Source organism: Maniola jurtina, chromosome 1 (assembly GCF_905333055.1).
Source record: "Maniola jurtina chromosome 1, ilManJurt1.1, whole genome shotgun sequence".
Lineage (NCBI taxonomy): Eukaryota > Metazoa > Arthropoda > Insecta > Lepidoptera > Nymphalidae > Maniola > Maniola jurtina.
Window position 1 is genome coordinate 2,463,178 of NC_060029.1, and position 18,669 is coordinate 2,481,846.

Consider the following 18,669-nt stretch of genomic DNA (forward strand, 5'->3'; position numbering starts at 1 on the left):
ACACACGCGAAGAAAAACCTTTATTATACCTATAATATATAACTAATTATATCCTATTTTCCTAGTTTATAAATTAGTTATTGGACAGAAATTGTAACTTTGTATAATTACGTATCGAGGTATTATGTTTTACACTGTAATTAAAGATGAAGGATGATATTATGAGTAACTATAGATAATTACAAATGTTATACTTTGCAATGCCCTGACGGGGCTTTACGTTACGTTTTATGATGTAAGACATGAATGCAAATAAAGAACAAAGAAACGACGATTGTGTAATAATAATTGTTACCATACTTTTTCAGGAGAGAAATAAGAATAGGTAGGTAGCACTGATATCGGAGATCTAGTCGAGTTCTAGTTTTACAAATACATATCTCCCTACTTATTATTAATACTAGCTTGTTACATTAACTAAACACGAATAGTACACTAAACTAAACATAGTAAACACTGCGGTACATTATTCATATTGTGTGTAACCACGAATTTAATTCGACGTTATTAATTACCGAATACAGAGGACAGTTTCTACTGGATACGTAATTAAACAATCGTTAACTGATAGTAATTTATGTTATGTACTAGAAAAATATCTAATAATCTAATCTAAATCTCGATTATGCCCGCAACTTCATATCCACATTTAAAATTCCTTGAGAACTCTTTTACCAATATTAGCCTATATCTTACCCTGGGATGCAAGTATTATACCAAATTCTGTCAAAAACGGTTATACAAAAAGGCTAGCAGACAGACAGACACACTTTCACATTTATAATTTTATTGGATTGAAATTGAAAAGTTCTACTTACTTTTCAATTAATATGAATTGTAAAATTATTGTAAATTGCAAATCAAAATGCAATAAGTAATTAAAATTTATTGTACTCGAAAAATTGAATCGGTTTTTCGTAACCGTATTTTTGAGTAAATTGTCGAGTTTTACTTTTCGATTATCATTATCTTTTACAGGGATCTGTCTTTATAGCTAGCTAGGTCTATACATATACTAAACAGGAATATTACATTAAACTAAACATAGTAAACACTGCTTGTACATTATTCATATTGTGTAACCGACGAATTTAATTCGACGTTATTAATTACCGAACGCAGAGCACAGTATCTATCGTGTACGAAATTAAACAATCGTTAGCAGATAGTTTGTGAGTGAATAATTTCGCGTGTGGATTTATAAAATAACTATGAAAAGTTTAAATTGGATTTATTCGCAATTAAGTCTTCTGTCGTTGTTTGGACGTCTCTCGTTAGGTTTTAAATTGTCGCTATGAATGAATTTATTTATTTAACAGATTTTAAATGGAACGAGAAACAACCAGCGCAATAACATATTAATTTTTGTGATCGTACTTTTGATAGATTATTTATTTTTGTAAATCTATTAAAAATAACAAAACCATCATTATGATCAATCCACATCGTCCTCCTTCATTTAGGGGTCTTCACACATCTTTGAGAAAATTATAAAAAACTTTCTGGCATGCAGTTAGGCATAGAATACTTTTTATACCGCAAAATAAAAGATTTCATACGCCTATTTTAAAAAACACTAGCAACCCGCCCCGGCGTCGTACTGGTAGCTTATTACAATTTCTGTAGAGATCTCCAAATTTTTAAAAATAATATAAAGCCTATGTCACTCAGGAATAATGTAACTTTCTGTTGGTGAAAGAATTTTAAAAATCGATTTAGTAGTTCCAGTGATTACTTCATAGTTCCTACAAACAAACTTGCAAGCTTTACCTCTTTATTATACATATTAGTATAGATAAGTAGTGGGTGAATGAAAAACCTAGCTAACAATAACGTTAAGCAATTAACAAAATAATTCAACAGATAGGCAATAACCCATCTTGACTAAAGTCAGTTGAAAACAAGAATATAATTTTACGTCCTCACATTAACATGCGAATGGCTTAAGTTAGATTAGGCTTGAAATTTTATAAAGCCTTCACTTTATCTTCATACTTAACGTTTCAAACCGTCCCGAGGTTCGAAGTGGTAATCAAATTTCAAGATAACTGTACAGTAATATCTCTTGAATGAATACATGAATTTAAATGTTATTCATTAATGCTGCACGCACATCACATAGACTAGTCGCACGAGCAGCACTCGCCGCAAGGATTTTATTTTAGTGCTGAAAATTCTAATGAACCCACTCAAAGCGTGAATCAGCGATACGCTAAAGCCTTGAAAATATAATTGAAAAGCTCACGTGTGTGGGCGTGATGGTGTGATTACACAACTGATCAAAATACTTTGTACACCACTAAATATAAATTAGAGCTCATTTATAAGTAAAACGACCTAAAACTGTACTTAAAGTGAATCCAAGTTTCATAATATTTTTATAATTTTCAGGCCAGTGTTTTTACCTACACTTCAAAGAAATTTCTAAACAATTTTTAAATAGATATCAAAAATTGCCGGCAGGATTAAAAATAATTTAGAAGGTTCAAAATTTCGATCAAACTTGAACTCATTCAAAGGCTTAAATTGAGTTCAAAGGTCGTGATTTCGATGAAAATGGTAAAATTATTCAGCAGCTTTTAATCAGTTGCTCAAAATAGATTTTGCATTGTAGTAGAAAAAGTCTACATCGGACAAGACAATGCGGATGAAAGAGCAATAGCACCAATTTGCGTTTCTAGAACTGAAAAATGCATTACAGGCGTGCGGTACTGTATAATGAGCGATCAGCATAGAGGGACGCAGGTCAATCGATATCAGAGATTTATTGGCGCTGTAACACAGGTGATAGCATTAATTAAAACTATCATGGGATACCATTTATATACGCCTCATACGATAACGTATTTGACTGTGCTCAAAGTGATTAAAGCTTTAATGTAAAAAAACAGGATGCTTCAAATACTTAATGCCCTTTTCAGTTCTCAGTGAAGTCGCTTTAAAGGAATGCTACAAATAAAATGAAAGGATAATCAATAAAAACGTACGAGTATTCCCAGAATCCGTAGCAGTCACTAAAAATAGACGACACACTACGAACTGAATATTTACGACGATTTACTGTTCCATAAAGTATTTCGCGTCGTTCCTCAAATTTGAATAAGCATTTAAAGGTAAAAAGCATAAAGTTTTAAAATGAATGACGAAAACTGACGATGCATTCGCAATGGCCGATGCAGCATTTGATTTTTTTGCTCGTCGCGACACCGGTAACGACTTCCTCGCAAACGCGCATTGAAATGTAACGATTCCGAAACACGCGCGAACAACCTCTCTGTCGCTTGTCGCCGCTGTCGCCCTTTGTGCGAAGAGATACGAGCAAAACGTATCCTCGATTGTTCCAATACAAACGGAAATATTGCCGCACCGTGTGAAAAATGAATATTTTTCCAGTCGAACGTTAACGTCGGCACCGAAGAATTCCGACGCCACAAAACATTTGACCGTTCAAATTTTTATGGCCACCCATCGAAAACGCAAAAAGCTTTCGCCGAACTCTGGAACGGTTTTTAAAGTTATGTCCGTGAAGTCGTTGAAAGCGGCGGCGGTGTGTCCGCGGGACAGTTTTCCGTGAAAAATTACCGGCTGAATGGGAGCGGCTAAGCGGTGCTTTTAGCCCAGTTTCGGAACGGGCGAAGTCACCGCACGACCTGGCGATTTCCTCAGACCGCCGCCGTTCAATTTACCGGAACGCATCTGCCAGCTAAATAGCTCGGCTTGTGCTTCGAATTGCTTAATAAACGGGCAGTCTGGCTGTTTAGTTTTTTTGGTAAAAAGTATAAAACAGTGCGAAAGCCATTCAGTTTGATGAAAGGGTTCTAATTGTCCAGAGTGGGCACTAGTCTGAGGAGAGAGGTTTTATTGCGCGCGGGGGAACGGCGAGCAATTTGGCGGTGTGACCGCAAGAGCGCATGTTTATTAGAGACATGGACCTCGCCTCGGCCCCCGATTTGCATAACGGTCTCTGTCGTAATTAGAAACCATCTCGGACGTCCCCCTTTGTCCCGTCAAGTCTGCCATGCAGCGCCGAGCGTCAAGCGGGGCCGGGTGACGGCAAACGCCTTGTATTTACCCGCTAGAGGATAAACTGCATAATCCGCATTAGAACAAAACTTAGCGCGATTCAGTTGAGCCAACTGCGATACTATGGAGTGTAATTGCATTAAAGTAAATTGTATGTGTTCTTGGCTTTCCGCAATTGTAGGTATTCTTACTTTAAGTAGAATATTTGTTGCAGTAAAACTTCTTATCTATTCGGCAAAGCTTTTGTTTATCCATAATAAAAAAATCTGTCTCTTTTACTAGATTTTGCCTGAATTTTGTGTCATTTATTTTCTGATCCTTAAACTACGGGGTTTCCTAATATTCCGTCGAACCATTACATCACCACTGTTTGATAAATTAACATCTATTTATTTCTTACTAGACTAGATGATAAACGAGACTTCGTCCGCATGGATTTGGTTTTATAAAAATCCCGTAGGAACTCTTTAATTTCCGGGATAAAAAATAGCCTATGTCCTTCCCCGGGATGCAAGCTATGAAGTGGCGGGCATAATAGAAAGTTCCTCCACAGAAAAGTAGAACCAAAACCAGTTCAAACAAGTCATCGTCAGTCAAAAGAAAACTCCTGCAATAGCCCTAATGAATTTCACGAACTTCCGATTGCTCAAACTTCAACTGCCTGGAATATTAATTTTGAAACCGCAAGCGGAGCTTACCTAGCTTTGAAAAATATTAGGCCTCCATTTCAGACATGACTAATATCCCGCCTTTCACTTCAAATAAATGAAGGATTGGGATACGAATATTCGTGTTTCAGACTTTTTATCGAAGAGAGGCTTTTACCGATACATGAAAAGCTGCATTGACTAACGGATCTGTCAACTCAAAGCCCATATGTCTGTTCCTATAGAAATGTGGGAATAGGTGGCTCTGGTGAAAGGATTTTGGTAAAAATTCTGAAAGTACAAAATATAGGTGGACCAAAACTCCAAACAGACGAAGTCGCGGGTAGCACTTAGTCTTCATCCAGAATATTACTAATAGAATTGATATTATGCAGAAAAAGTGTATAGATATCTTATCATATATTACTTTTACAAGAATCGCTAAAATCACTACCCATATTAAAAATGTGAAAGAGTGCGTTTTTGTTGGTTTCCTCCAATCACGTTGCAACGGAGCAATTGATTTGCATGAACAGAGTTCAAGACCTGGGGGTGCCTGGGGAATGACTTAAACTACTTTTTATCTTAGACTGCATAATTACTTACCACCAAGTGAAATCCCAGTCAAAGGCCTAATTGTAATGAAATAAAAAAACATATATATCTACAATCTACATACATGAATCCTGAAAACGCATTCAGTCGTGTAAATACACACAAGAAATGTTTCAACCTATCCATGTTCGTTATAGACTTTGAAACGATCCAACCGGTGTGCCCCAAACCAATTTAATTAGAAAGGCAATAATGCGAAGATGATTTTTTAGCGCAGCATCCTACGTTGGGTATCCGCGAGTATAACAGCTGTAATCTAGGCTGGGAAACGGACGCATCGGGCGCGATACCGCATCGAGTCTCGGTAACGCGAGAGCAACGCAATTTGCAGTAAATAAGGATATCGGTTCAGCCATTACCCGCTACACGTGGGGCTCGTGTACACGCCTCTAATCATTATTACAACGCTGATTTGAGTTCCGGCTTACTGTATAAACATACTACCGACCCGCTCCGGCTTCACTCGGGTTGTTTCTGAAAGTCCTTCCCTAGTGGGAAGCTACGTTATACAGAAAACCTGAAGTTACTATAGTCCTAGTGCACAGTGGTTTGGGCTGTTTATTGATAAGTCAGTCAGTTAGTCTGTTTCTGCTTTATATTTACCTGTAGAAGATAGCTGTTTAACTCCAGAAATGGCCATAAGTATTGAAATGCTCTTTCAAGATGGAACCACACATTTCCTATAAACTGGCAAAGATACTTACATAAAAAAATTCAGTATTGACGCGTAACTAAACTATTGGTACGTGATTTAACGGATATTGCCTTCAGGGTATACTTCGCGAAATGACACAGGTACAACTCTCACGAGAGCATCTAAGAATTCAATTATATTTGGCGCAGTCTATCAAACAAACTCCGAAATCGTTAGAACAAAAATAGAGTTTACAATGAAGCCGGTTAAAAACTTTCCTAGTAGAATCTTCCATATTATGTTTAATTTTCTTGCCTTACCAAGCTAACTTAAGTAGGTATGCTCGGATGCATTTACAAACAAAGTTGTGTACGCTTAACTGCTAACACAACCTTCTGAACGCAAGTCATAATCAGCATGGGCTTTCATGTGATTTCTTTTGTGTATGCAACATGCCCTTAAGAGCCCGCTTCATCGAAGCGATACCACGTTGGCGGGTGGAACCTAAAATAGTGCTGTTTTTCAACAATATTTTCCTTCGCTTTTTTTCCGCCTAGTCTGCGCTGACCCTTGTTCAAACGCGTAAGACCAGAAAATCTGAAATATGAAAATGAAGATTTTCCTTGGTTTTGTTTCTAAATTAATTGAAGTATTATTAAAACAAAAAGTGCCTACCCATCTTAGTCAGCGAGCGAATAGGTTCTATGGCGACGCAACACCAGCCCATTGTTGAAATTTTTCAAGAAAGTTTCGTTTATTATAGAAACAAGGCAATTACTGATATTGTTTTCTCCTTTGTTCGCAGGACACAATAAGAAATTTGCAGAATCAGTTCAGAACGGACCTCGGAATACCTACGGTAAGTTTCTTTCCTCACTAGGGTTACCTCCATAAATGAAAATTCTCTCTTTTATCTATGGTTACCTCCTACGATCTTAATTAATATATTTCCGATTCTCAAAGAAATCACTGCTAAATACACAATACAAGACATCTACTTGCCTAACAAGGCAATGAACAGACTGTGAGCTTTAATTTTCATCAAAAAATATGTTTTACTATTGAGTAAAACATACTTGTCAATGCAGTAGAAAAATATCTAGTTTTTCATATTATTGTGGCATATGAAGGCCAACAATACTGCCAAATACATAATATATTAGAAAAATATTCACTTTAGGGCCAGTATCTACTAAAGCAGAGACGGGCAGATGTGTTTAGCAGACCAATCAGATCTTAATAGACGGCTTGAAATAGTTGTCATCAAAAATCTGATTGGTTAACTTTAAACATCTATGCTCCGCTCCGCTTAAGTGGATACCGGGTCTTAAACCTTCTCACTTTTTCTTATTTAAATAATTATTATAAATATCCTCCAGAAAGTGGCAACCCTATTCCGCACTCATTTAAATTGCGGGCCCACTAACTCGGTTCACTAATTAGGGCCAAGCGGCAGGTAAACTCTACAAAAATATTAAAATTAAATTAAAAATAAACGACGCGAGATTTCATCACAGAAAATAATTTGAGGTTTTCGAAATGAATTACGATGATTGCGGAATTGCGTGAAAATTACTTTGAATTTCCGCATTCGCATTCGACATTCCGCGTTTTTGGTGCGGCCGGCGAGTCGGAATGAAAAGGCTTTTGCGTGTTTTAAATTGATCTTGATTTAAGCCCACTTTAAAAGCTATATTCGTAGCAATATATTTGAAATGTTTATGTGGATAATTTATTAAATACCTATACAAATCTTTTAGCCTTGGAAATATAAAGTTGAATTCGTCGTATGTACTTTTGAGTCGCTTAGGTCTTGTAGTTCCCTGCGATTCTTCTAATGTCGCTTGTTGGGAAGCGTTTGAGTAGTCGTAGTCCCACTACACTGGCGATGTGCGATTTGACAGACCTCACATATCTTTGAGGACATTACGAAACACTCTCAGGCATCCAAACCTCGGATGTTTTCTTTCGGAGTTATATGGTGTTTGGAATAATTCATATTGCTTGCTTTAATGGAAAGTACTTTTTTTTTTTTTTTTTTATACTTATTTGTACACACAATACACAGTATGATACTGTGCACACAACTATTTAAACAAATAGTTGTGTGCTCACAGTTATAATTCTCCTATTCATTCCTTTGTACACGAAACTAAAACTAACATTTTTAATAAAATGAAGTTAATAATAATAATACCTATTTTATCTAGGATTTAAGTTTCGTGTACAACAGAGATAGTACTTTGTGAATTTTAGTGAATAATTGTACTTAAAGGAGAGTTTGGGGAAAATACCTCACAAATATAATTCTTGTAGCATAGTCCTCGAAAATAACGATTAGAATTACTTCGTAAGAACTCTATCGAACTTAATAACTTTAAATCTAGACTCGCCGGAACCTGCAACATTCCTGTCATTTTGAATCTGTATTCATAGCCTACTCTGTGGCCTGTACCCGTTCGGAAATTGTAAAAAAAGTTCATATAACTCTCTATTGGAGTCGATTGCTCGCAGCGGTCACTTCCAACTCTTTTTAACAGTCTTTTGTACTAATTGCACCTCTATGTAGGTCTGCCTCGGGCTCTAACGAACATTACAAAATGGCGGCCGTTGTTTTTGATTTTCGAATTTTGCGCTCCAGGATCGGTCCCATTTCATAGGTACGTTTCTGTTATAATCTCACTTTCAAATCCTTTCGCTATGCTTTAAAATATATAACATCGATTATTATACACTACAGTGCCTTAACTATTTAATTCGGGTACGGGTTGAACCGCCGACCTTTCGGATTTCAGTCCACTCCTTAACCATTGAGCTATTGAGGCTATCATTAACGAAGTGTGTAACATTAGTTGAAAACATTATTCAATAATGTAATATGCTAATTGTCTCACAAAACGATGTAAAGGAAAACAATGCAAGATACCGCAAACAAGCAGTTTAACATAGACAAATTATGTACTGTGTGTTTACTGTTTAGCGCTGACTTGAGATAATTTCTCTTCTGCGCCTTATTTATTATCTGTAATGGAAGATCTTTAACACTCACGAGTAGTATTGACATTAAGTTAGATGACGCCCGCGTTTGAAATAGGTTTCTATTTTGTAAATCATCTGGGAACTTTTTCATTTTCCGGGGTAAAAATAGTCTATGCCACTCTCCCGATTTTTACTTTAAGTAGGAAAAAAAACTATTGCTCTGTAGAGGCGTGATTGGAGGACAAACTGAAAATTTTATTTTTCTCATTAGTCATCATTCTTTCATGTTCAATATTTTATTTAAACACTAGCTGATGCCCGCGACTTCGTACGCGTGGATGTAGGTTTTTTAAAATTCCCGTGGGAACTCTTTGATTTTCCGGGATAAAAAGTAGCCTATGTGCTAATCCAGGGTATAATCTATTTCCATTCTAAATTTCAGCCCAATCCGTCCAGTAGTTTTGCGTGAAGGAGTAACAAACATACACACACACACACACACACACACACACACACACACACACACACACACACACACACACAAACACACACACATACAAACTTTCTCCTTTATAATATTAGTGTGATAAAGACTGGTTTGTTTATTCCATAGAAAAGAGTTCAATTCTTGTTCAAAAGAGAAGCGTCGGAAGGAGAGATTTAGGCAACAGATCTCCAATTTGCCAAAGACCCAAAGGATAGGATGAAGGAAATAATCCATGGCTTAGCTACCTAAAATAGAAACTACCCTCAAATTATAATATGAATTAGTATTCGTTCCAAAACTTAATTACAGCAAAACCTACCTTGCCGGATATTCTGAACACGTACGACCTCCAAAGCGACGGAGTTTATAAATCCCTTTATAATCGATTTATCATTCGAACACTCGCAGAATTACCTTTAAGGGTATCTGTAATAAAGCTAAAAATACGAGATTTTCATGTGTGAGGTTTTAGAGATACTTTACAAAATTAAAATGAGTCTAGTACTGGTATTAGAGAACCGCCGAGTTTCTTGCTGGTTCTTCTCGGTAGGAACGGCATTCCGAACCAGTGGTAAATTATTTGACGATTCAAAAGCACTTGTAAAAGTTTATTTGAATAAAAATCTATTCTTCTTCTTCTTCTTCTTCATAGATCTAATTGAATTTTAGCTCGATCGTTTTGAAACAAGAAAGAGTCCGTTGATGAAAATTTGGTGGTATTGGATAAAGTTTAAGTGGTAGTATTGTTAACATGTTTTGTGGTTGTCGATAAAACAAGATCTCTGTCTGCGACGTATTACTCATTGCTTTTCTATTAATTATCACATAATGATAGGGGTTTTTTTGGTATAATACACTGGTCTTTTCACTTGCTATTGCTTCTTTTTTTTGCTACAATACAGCACTAATCTAATAGCATCTATTGCTTTTCTTCCTCTGTTCGCTTCTTTGTCTCCATTGGGAATAACTCTCCCATTTATTTTTATTGAATTCTCTAAGTATATTAAACTCTTTAGAATTTTGTGTGCTGAATAAATCAAAGTTACGTTACCTATGATTAAAATAGTACCTTTGAGTAGAGTATGAGTTAAAACGTACTTTGTAATCGTCATTATTGGGTAATAAAACATTGAGAGGTAAATAGGTAACCCTAAACAATTTAGTACTCTAGCGCATTACAGGCAATTGCGAGAAAACTAATTGGCCAGGGTTGTGTAGCGAGAGAAATGGGCGGGCGAAAAATAAAAATTAACGAGAACCGTCCAGGGCAAACGGAATATTGAAGTCGTCGAGTAGCTCACTACTCATAATTAGCTCACGTAAACTTCATTTGCTCGAGGTGATGTAGCTCAGTCTACAGCTTGCAATTCCGTTTAATTGCTGCAATGAATTATTGCGGCCTGAGTGGTTCTCAAGGGGCTTTGAGGGCACTGGTTCTGTAAAACTGGCCTTTGTGAAATGTTTATTGAGTAGTGCGACTTCATGCAAGTTAAATGTCCACTTGAAACTTGTCTGTCATTGCCAATTCCTGCCATTTTTTGTTTCTAAAACCTCAAACTAAGCTAAAATTGACTTGCTTTAAGTTTGAACGTAGCACGATGCGTGCAAGCGATTTTATACAATCAAATTTATTTTGTAGCAACTTTTTTGCTAATGGACACGGCATCAGGGCAGTTGAACAAAAATTTCTATCATTGAAAACTTAGGTTTTGTAAATCTTACCTGTATAAGATTAATACCACTAAAAACCAAATTGTTAGGCCTCATTCGTAAGAGAGCTTTTTAACGTCCGTTAAAAAAGCGTTCAAATAGAACAAACGGATTCCCAAGTATCTGTATACACGTCAACACTTTTTTATCGCGCACTGTTGTATTTCCAGCGCAACGCCGCGCCGGGTTTTAACGCAACGCTATTTTAACGCTCGTGTGAATTAGGGCTTAGAATCTTTTGTCTGACCTGTCAAATCCAGTGTTTTCAGTATTTTATTCAGGGCAATTCCTGCTTTGTAATTGAAATTAAGTCATTTTATTTCAAGGAAAAACTCTGCCAAAGATGATTCTTACAAAAAAAAATTAAATACATAATCTAAAGATTATATTTAGACAATAATTAAAACAAATTACTATTACTACTCGAGCTTTGTTACTAAATTACTAATCCGTTTGGACTAATCATAAATAATGTAAGTACCTACTACAATTTGAAAGAATATTCAGTTGGCAACAAATTGTTGGAAAACAGAGGTGTCACTACATTGAAATAAGTACTTGCCACCACAACGAGTTGTTACGCCAAACTCACTAGTTATATCTTACGTACGCAAAAGGAAAACCAATTACTGACAAGTAGGTCACTATCCCTCGTGTGAAATACGTTACGCCCCATGACAACAAACATTCATCATGACTCGATAAATTAGTGCTCGAAAACCAAACACGCCAACTGAGTTGATCAGCCTGGGACATAACGAAGCGTTAATAGCTACGTAATGTGACAGCTAATTTCCTGGAAGGAGCGTCGATGCCCCACCTTCAGGATTTTTACTGCCCCTATCAAGAACCCCGTCACGATCTCACCCCCATCCCTCCTCAACAGCCACGAGGGCGCACTCATCAAGCCGAAAACTTGCGAATTAAAACGTGCTTAGATTCTTAGTGCTGAAACTTGCAATGAAATTGTTACCAGTGCTAGTTACTTTTGGATTGAGTACATTACTGTTTGAAAAGTGTTGCCAACTTTTGTATGGGTAGGTATTAACTTGTTTTTATGGCACTGTGTGACCTAAACGTGCACTGAAGTATTTCTTATCCGTGATTTAAGTAATCCATTTTTACACTGTGCAAAAATTGACAACTTATGTCATATAACATCGGGACATGACGAAACGTTAATAGCTACGTAATGTGTCAGTTAATTTCCTGGAAGGAGCGCCGATGCCCCACCTTCAGGATTTTTACTGCCCCTATCAAGAACCCCGTCACGATCTCACCCCCATCCCTCCTCAACAGCCACGAGGGCGCACTCATCAAGCCGAAAACTTGCGAATTAAAACGTGCTTAGATTCTTAGTGCTGAAACTTGCAATGAAATTGTTACCAGTGCTAGTTACTTTTGGATTGAGTACATTACTGTTTGAAAAGTGTTGTCAACTTTTGTATGGGTAGGTATTAACTTGTTTTTATGGCACTGTGTGACCTAAACGTGCACTGAAGTATCTCTTATCCGTGATTTAAGTAATCCATTTTGACACTGTGCAAAAATGGACAACTTATGTCATATAACACCGGAACATAACGAAACGTTAATAGCTACGTAATGTGATAGCTAATTTCATGGAAGGAGCGCCGATGCCCCACCTTCAGGATTTTTACTACTCCCGTCAAGAACCTCGTTGCTTGGTAGAGATTGCTCCAAGCAATAAGGCTGCCTTTGCACACAATTGTTTTTTTTTCTGTTTTCTTCTTTCTGTGTTGTGTTCCTTTACATGTGTTGTTGTGTGCAATAAAGTGTTCTATCTATCTATCTCGTCACGCTCTCACCCCCATCCCTCTTCAACAGCCACGAGGACGCACTCATCAAGCCGAAAACTTGCGAATTAAAACGTGCTTAGATTCTTAGTGCTGAAACTTGCAATGAAATTGTTACCAGTGCTAGTTACTTTTGGATTGAGCACATTTGTATTTGAAAAGTGTTGTCATTCGTATTAGACTGAATGACGTAAACGCGCACTTGTATGATTGTATCGCTTATCTGCGACTTAAGAGGGGTCTCTCCGTCACTCGCTTCATACAAACGTAGTTCCAATTTCATTTGAATATTAAGCAACCAAAGTCCATGAAATTTTGCAGACATATTCTAGAAACTAATATCTATGTCTGTGGTTTTCCAGATTTCTGTTAAAATATTCGGTTTCAAAGTTACGCGGTCTTATAAATTTACATACAAATCTTTGAGCCCCTGTAATTTTAAAACTACATATTTTTAGAAAAATCTAAAACATCACAAACACAGATATTAGTTTCTAGAATATGTCTGCAAAATTTCATGGACTTTGGTTGCTTAATATTCAAATGAAATTGGAACTACGATTGTATAAAGCGAGTGACGGAGAGAGCCCTGTTAATTAATTCATTTTTACACCGTGCAAAAATGCTAACAGCTATGCTTGCTACCAGTGCTTTACTTTTGGATTGAGTTCATTTATATTTGAAAATGATTTAATTTGTATAAGATTGCGTGACCTAAACGCGCACTTAGGTATCGCTTATCCATAACTTAATTAATCCATTTGTATACCGTGCAAAAATACTACCAACTATGCTTGTTATACGCGCTAATTACTTTTGGATCGAGTCCAAGTGTGTAACGAAGGAGAAGAAGAATTTAATTATTCTTCTCTTTCAATTTATTTATGGGTACACCTCAATTATTGTAGAATTGTATAGGTATGTCTCAATTTGCATCACTAACTAATGCTATTTACTGATTACTGTCAGTTATACTGATTTTACTATTGGCATAAAATTCTGCTTCAGACGTTCGAAACTTTATTCTTCCATTAAAACGTAATAGATAAGAAGCACGTTATTGAAACTCATCAACGCTTTTATGCATTTAACATAAACTTTAGTAGTATGAAACTTGATTTTATTATGCCCGTGATGTTCGAAGCCACGAGCGCAACTACCTACTTGTCTAATAATAATTTCAGCGCTTTATAACGGCAACGCAAACCGTAGGGTTACATCACCTCCGGCAAGTGAAGTTTACTAGGGCTAATTATAAGTAATGAGGTACTTTGTGACATCAGTGTTCTTCCTTGGAAGACGAGCGTGTTTCAAGTGCCAAAATCAATCAATACATGACTAATCTTTCCTTTTAAAAAGAGTAATCACAGATGGTTTTTTCTAGGTGGTATCATTGCTAACCAATTATAGAGTCTCGATTTAAATCGTCAAGGACTCTACTGATTTGGAAAATCGGCGGTTGCTCTTTTCAAGTTTTGAATTTATGGCTTAATGGCAATTCAAGTCCCGCACATTGCTGGAGCGAATCAAAACCCACGCTTTTTTATCATTTATATCTTAGATTGTATATTTAGTGTGAAAAAGTTATATAAATGATTGTAATCTTTTTTTAGCAGTATACATTTAATAGATTTTTTTAATTTATGTAAAGTCAGGTCTTAAAATTGCTAATGATGATTGATACACAGTTAAAATAATTTTATTTTTGAATTCAAAAACTATTTTTATGTTAAATTGATTTTGTAACATCTGAATTTAAAGAATTAGAAGGTTAGTTCAATTCATCTCGAATGAATGCAGTCTTTTAACTGAAAAATAGCGCTACTGTAACTCAGCTCTATTGCACAGTCAATAGCAAAAACCGCACACTTTACAAAATTGTTATTTAGAATCCTCATAATGAGAGCTTAACTCGGGCAGCAATCTGTGATAGTGGCGCTCTATTCGTTAGTGAAAGCGCCGCTATCAGGCTAACAAACCCACCAAGTGATTTCGAATCCCCTCGACCGCTCGGCTCGCCAAACAGTTCCGGGCCGGCTGAGTTCACTCGTCCCTCATCTAAACAGAACCTATATAAACTAATTGGCTTCGGGCCGGCGATACCGCAGCTCCACAAGATTACGAGTAGAACTTCGAGGACTCTCAAACTTTGCAAGATTCGACTCCCCGACTCTATTTGAATTTTATTAGCTTTTATTTCTTGTACTAACTGACCCACCCGGACGTTATTCGAGTAGAACCTACGAGTGTGAATAGTTATTTATGCTACAAGTGTAGCATGAACTCTCTGCACTATCCAATAACCTCGCCTTCGGCTCGGGTATTAACTTTTGCTCCTCGATTGTAATTTTCAATGCGCACGTGTATGATACAACGTTTTACAATATATTTGTGAGTAAGCACGGCAAAAAAAACTGGATAAGTTAAATCCAAAGATCTATATCTGATTAGATGGCCTTGGCATTTTAGATTTAAAACAACTAAGAAATGCTCGTGGAAACGAGTAGTTAATTAATATGTTCTGTATGAAATTAGTAAGACACAGAGTTTTTCATAATAATCTATCGTACTAACTACGTGGTACTATAGAACACCTCGATAAAAATGGCGGCCCCGAAAGTGCTATTTGGTGTAGTGGACAATATATTCCCGCACTAGTGCGAATTCGCATATTTTCGCATGACTTTGTTGGCTCATAACAGCTGTGCGGTAATATTTTTATTGCCCAAGGGTGGTAAGTAAATGTTTACTTCATAGTTTCAATAGCAGTGAATTAAGAACTACTTTACGAGCAAATGTAATATTGTAAAATCTTAATGAAGGTCAAAGTTTTAAAGAAAACCTACGTGCAAAATTTTAAGTTTCTAGACCCAGCAGCGGTTTGTATCACAGTGGACTAACTGTACCTTGATATTAATAATATGACAGTCATTCAGTTTTTCTTCTGTATATTTATTTGGATTTATATTATACAGACAACCTTTCAACTCGGCAAAGGAAACTTTCATTTCCTGTTATTAAATACCTACCTAAGCAATATAAATGGTATTTTATCTGCGCGGATCAAAGAAAAATTTTGATAAATCGCTCTCCATGTTTCACCCGAACAGAATGCTTCGCGTCGCTCATAAAATAAGCCCGGTTGGCATTCGTTCGTTAATCTGGCATCCGTAAAAGTAAATTTGAAGTCGTCCATCAATAACCATTCTGGCGTTAAAGCCGCCATTTTTCATTTGATGCGCCACGTTTCGGAGTAGAATGCGAGAGAATCGCGCGCTCAGAGGTCGCATGTGAAAAAAATCAACCTGTTACTGAGGAACTGGCAAACGTTTAAAACCGGCAGCGGGAATCTGCTGTAACCCGCTTTATTGCGGCTTTTATGTGACGACGGGGACTTATACGCGTAGTCGGCGTGGCAATGGATTCGTGCGATGGCAATTTGCACTTCTAACGCGAGAATCCCGATGAACGGAACTGTAGATCAACTTCCGAACCATTTATTCGCAAATCGTGTTATTGCACCTCTCGTAGATCGCTTTACACAGGTCATTTGTGGGAATTGCAAATATCTAAATGTAAGATAAAAAGATTTATAGCTCACTTTGAATTTTGCTCACGTCTTTGCGTTTCAGGGGACCGAGTTATGCAATTGCGGTGCTCGATCACACTAACTGTCACTCTTCATTCTATACCGCTTTCGGAATACTGAAGTTATGAGCTCTATATATTAAGTGCCTCCATAGCTGTTGTACCTGCTGCATTTAGATCCTAGGCTCCTAGCTATATTCCTCGGTCGGGAGGAAAATTTAAATATTGTGTGTGAGTGTAATTTTTTTTTCTCTCTCGTCTGGCTTTACACAGATTAGCTAATGTCAAGTTTGTAGTTCTTTACAAGTAGGGAAACTATATAGGTATGGACTTCATCTGTGCCAGCTCGCCGACACACACGCGGCGCCCCCTTAGAGCGCTTCCCAGTCAGTTCCACCACCAAAAAACACCAACTAACACAAAAACCGGCCACTTTTAACAAAAAAAACACTCCAAAAAGTCATAGCACGCGCGCTAGCAAACGCCAACACAGACGAAGTCCGTGTGTAATTTTAATGTTAAGTATATCATTTATTAAGAAAATTTTCCATTATTTTATTCTTCAAAAATGTGTCTTCTTATTCTTCATACGTTTTCTTAGGTTTAATAACTTTTAGTGTACCAAAGTCCGTCTGCATTGCGTTTATATCACAGGTTGCAGTCAGATTGCCATGTTTCAAACGAGTGGGTGGACTTTTGCGGAATGCAAAATGTTGTTTCATAAAACTTCAAGTTGTCCGTGTCCCGCGGACGTCGTAATTTATTTTGTATTTAAACGCTTGTCCCATTAGAGCGTTTGTTTGCTAAAATTTCACAAAAGCAAATCGAGTTATATGTGTAACGCCACGCGTCCATGCTGTTATTCGTTTATTTCGCTTCGTACTGTACCGACAGCAACGGTTAATAATATGTAGTTGAGCTAATTATTATTATACTAGATGATTTCCGCGACTTCCTCCGCGTGGGTTTAGGTTTTTTTAAAAATCACATGGGAATTCTTTGATTTTCTGGGATAAAAAATTTCCGGGATGCAAGCTGCCTCTGTACCCATATAAATCTGTTAAACGGATGGGCCTTTAAGAAGAATCCCGTAGAAACTCTTTGATTTTTCGGAATAAAAAGTAGCCTATGGTACAGAGTTAGCTTACATCCCATGGAAGGATCCCTGGGATGTAAGCTAACTCTGTACCAAATTTCAATAAAATCGGTTTAACTGTTGGGGCGTGAAAAGGTAGCAGACAGGCAGACAGACAGACACACTTTCGCATTTATAATATTATAGTAGATAGTAGGTAAGTAGGTATGGATGAGCTCCTTTAAAACATTGTACATTTACATTGATGTTATGTAAATAGTAAACGCCATTTTCATACACTTTAACATATTCAAACTGAGAGGGTGGGACGGATTTCCCAGATTTCCGTCATCTGATGCTGTCTGTACAGTTTCCGCATAACGCAAATTAAATAAAGTGTTTCGACTATGAATAATAGCACACCCCGGTTTCTGAACGTGTTACGAGGAATAACAATTTGAATTTAAAATAAGAGCCCAAACATACTTTGAATTATTATGTACTCTTTACTAACACACTAGGACGCCATGGCGACGTCACTGGCTGCATAGCCTTTGCTACCTCTGACTACCTACCGTAGCCAAATAAGGTTGCCAAATAAATAGCGCAGCCACAACAACACAACAATAGCGGACAATACGTGAGCGTCCGTCCTCACGATCAGTTGGCAACTGAATAAGGCGTAACTTACTTGTACACAAAACTGTGGGAACTTGGCTATGCGTCGCCAGATCGCCAGAGTATCCAGTTCCACGCAAGGGCTGGTCGATCGTGGTTAAGTTTCCGAATTGGTGACGTCGCCAGACCGTAGCCAGTTGAGTTAGCTGTCATACATTTCGACACGAATAGTTTAAATATGTAGCCGGTGACGTCGTATTTTGTAATTGTGCATGTTACGCCTCCCTCACTCAGTGGCGAACTGATCGCCAGGACTGATGGCCGCGTGTTTGTGTTCGCTACTGTTGTGTTGTTGTACTGCTTATTTGGGCAATCTCATTTGGCTACGGTAGATAGTTACAGGTAGTCATGGCTATGTAGCCGGCGACGTCACCATGGCGTCCCAGTGTGTTAGCGCTCTAACAATCGTTTACGCA

General features: G+C 37.3%; 1 protein-coding gene and 1 long non-coding RNA gene across 5 annotated transcripts in view; one reads left to right on the top strand and one right to left on the bottom strand.

Annotated features, from left to right (window-relative positions):
- The window catches only part of LOC123866035 (insulin-like growth factor-binding protein complex acid labile subunit), a 376,912-nt gene that overhangs the window by 266,905 nt on the left and 91,338 nt on the right, over positions 1-18,669 (top strand). For all 4 annotated transcript variants that reach the window (XM_045907378.1, XM_045907369.1, XM_045907350.1 and 1 more), the window contains one exon: positions 6,725-6,778. In XM_045907378.1, the coding sequence (XP_045763334.1) occupies positions 6,725-6,778 (54 nt within the window). The remainder of the gene's footprint in view (positions 1-6,724; positions 6,779-18,669) is intronic.
- On the bottom strand, positions 4,416-17,697 carry LOC123866407. Its single transcript, XR_006796186.1, has 3 exons — positions 17,683-17,697; positions 14,446-14,450; positions 4,416-4,538 (listed from the first exon to the last, which is right to left on the bottom strand). It is a non-coding gene; the product is annotated as an uncharacterized LOC123866407 (long non-coding RNA).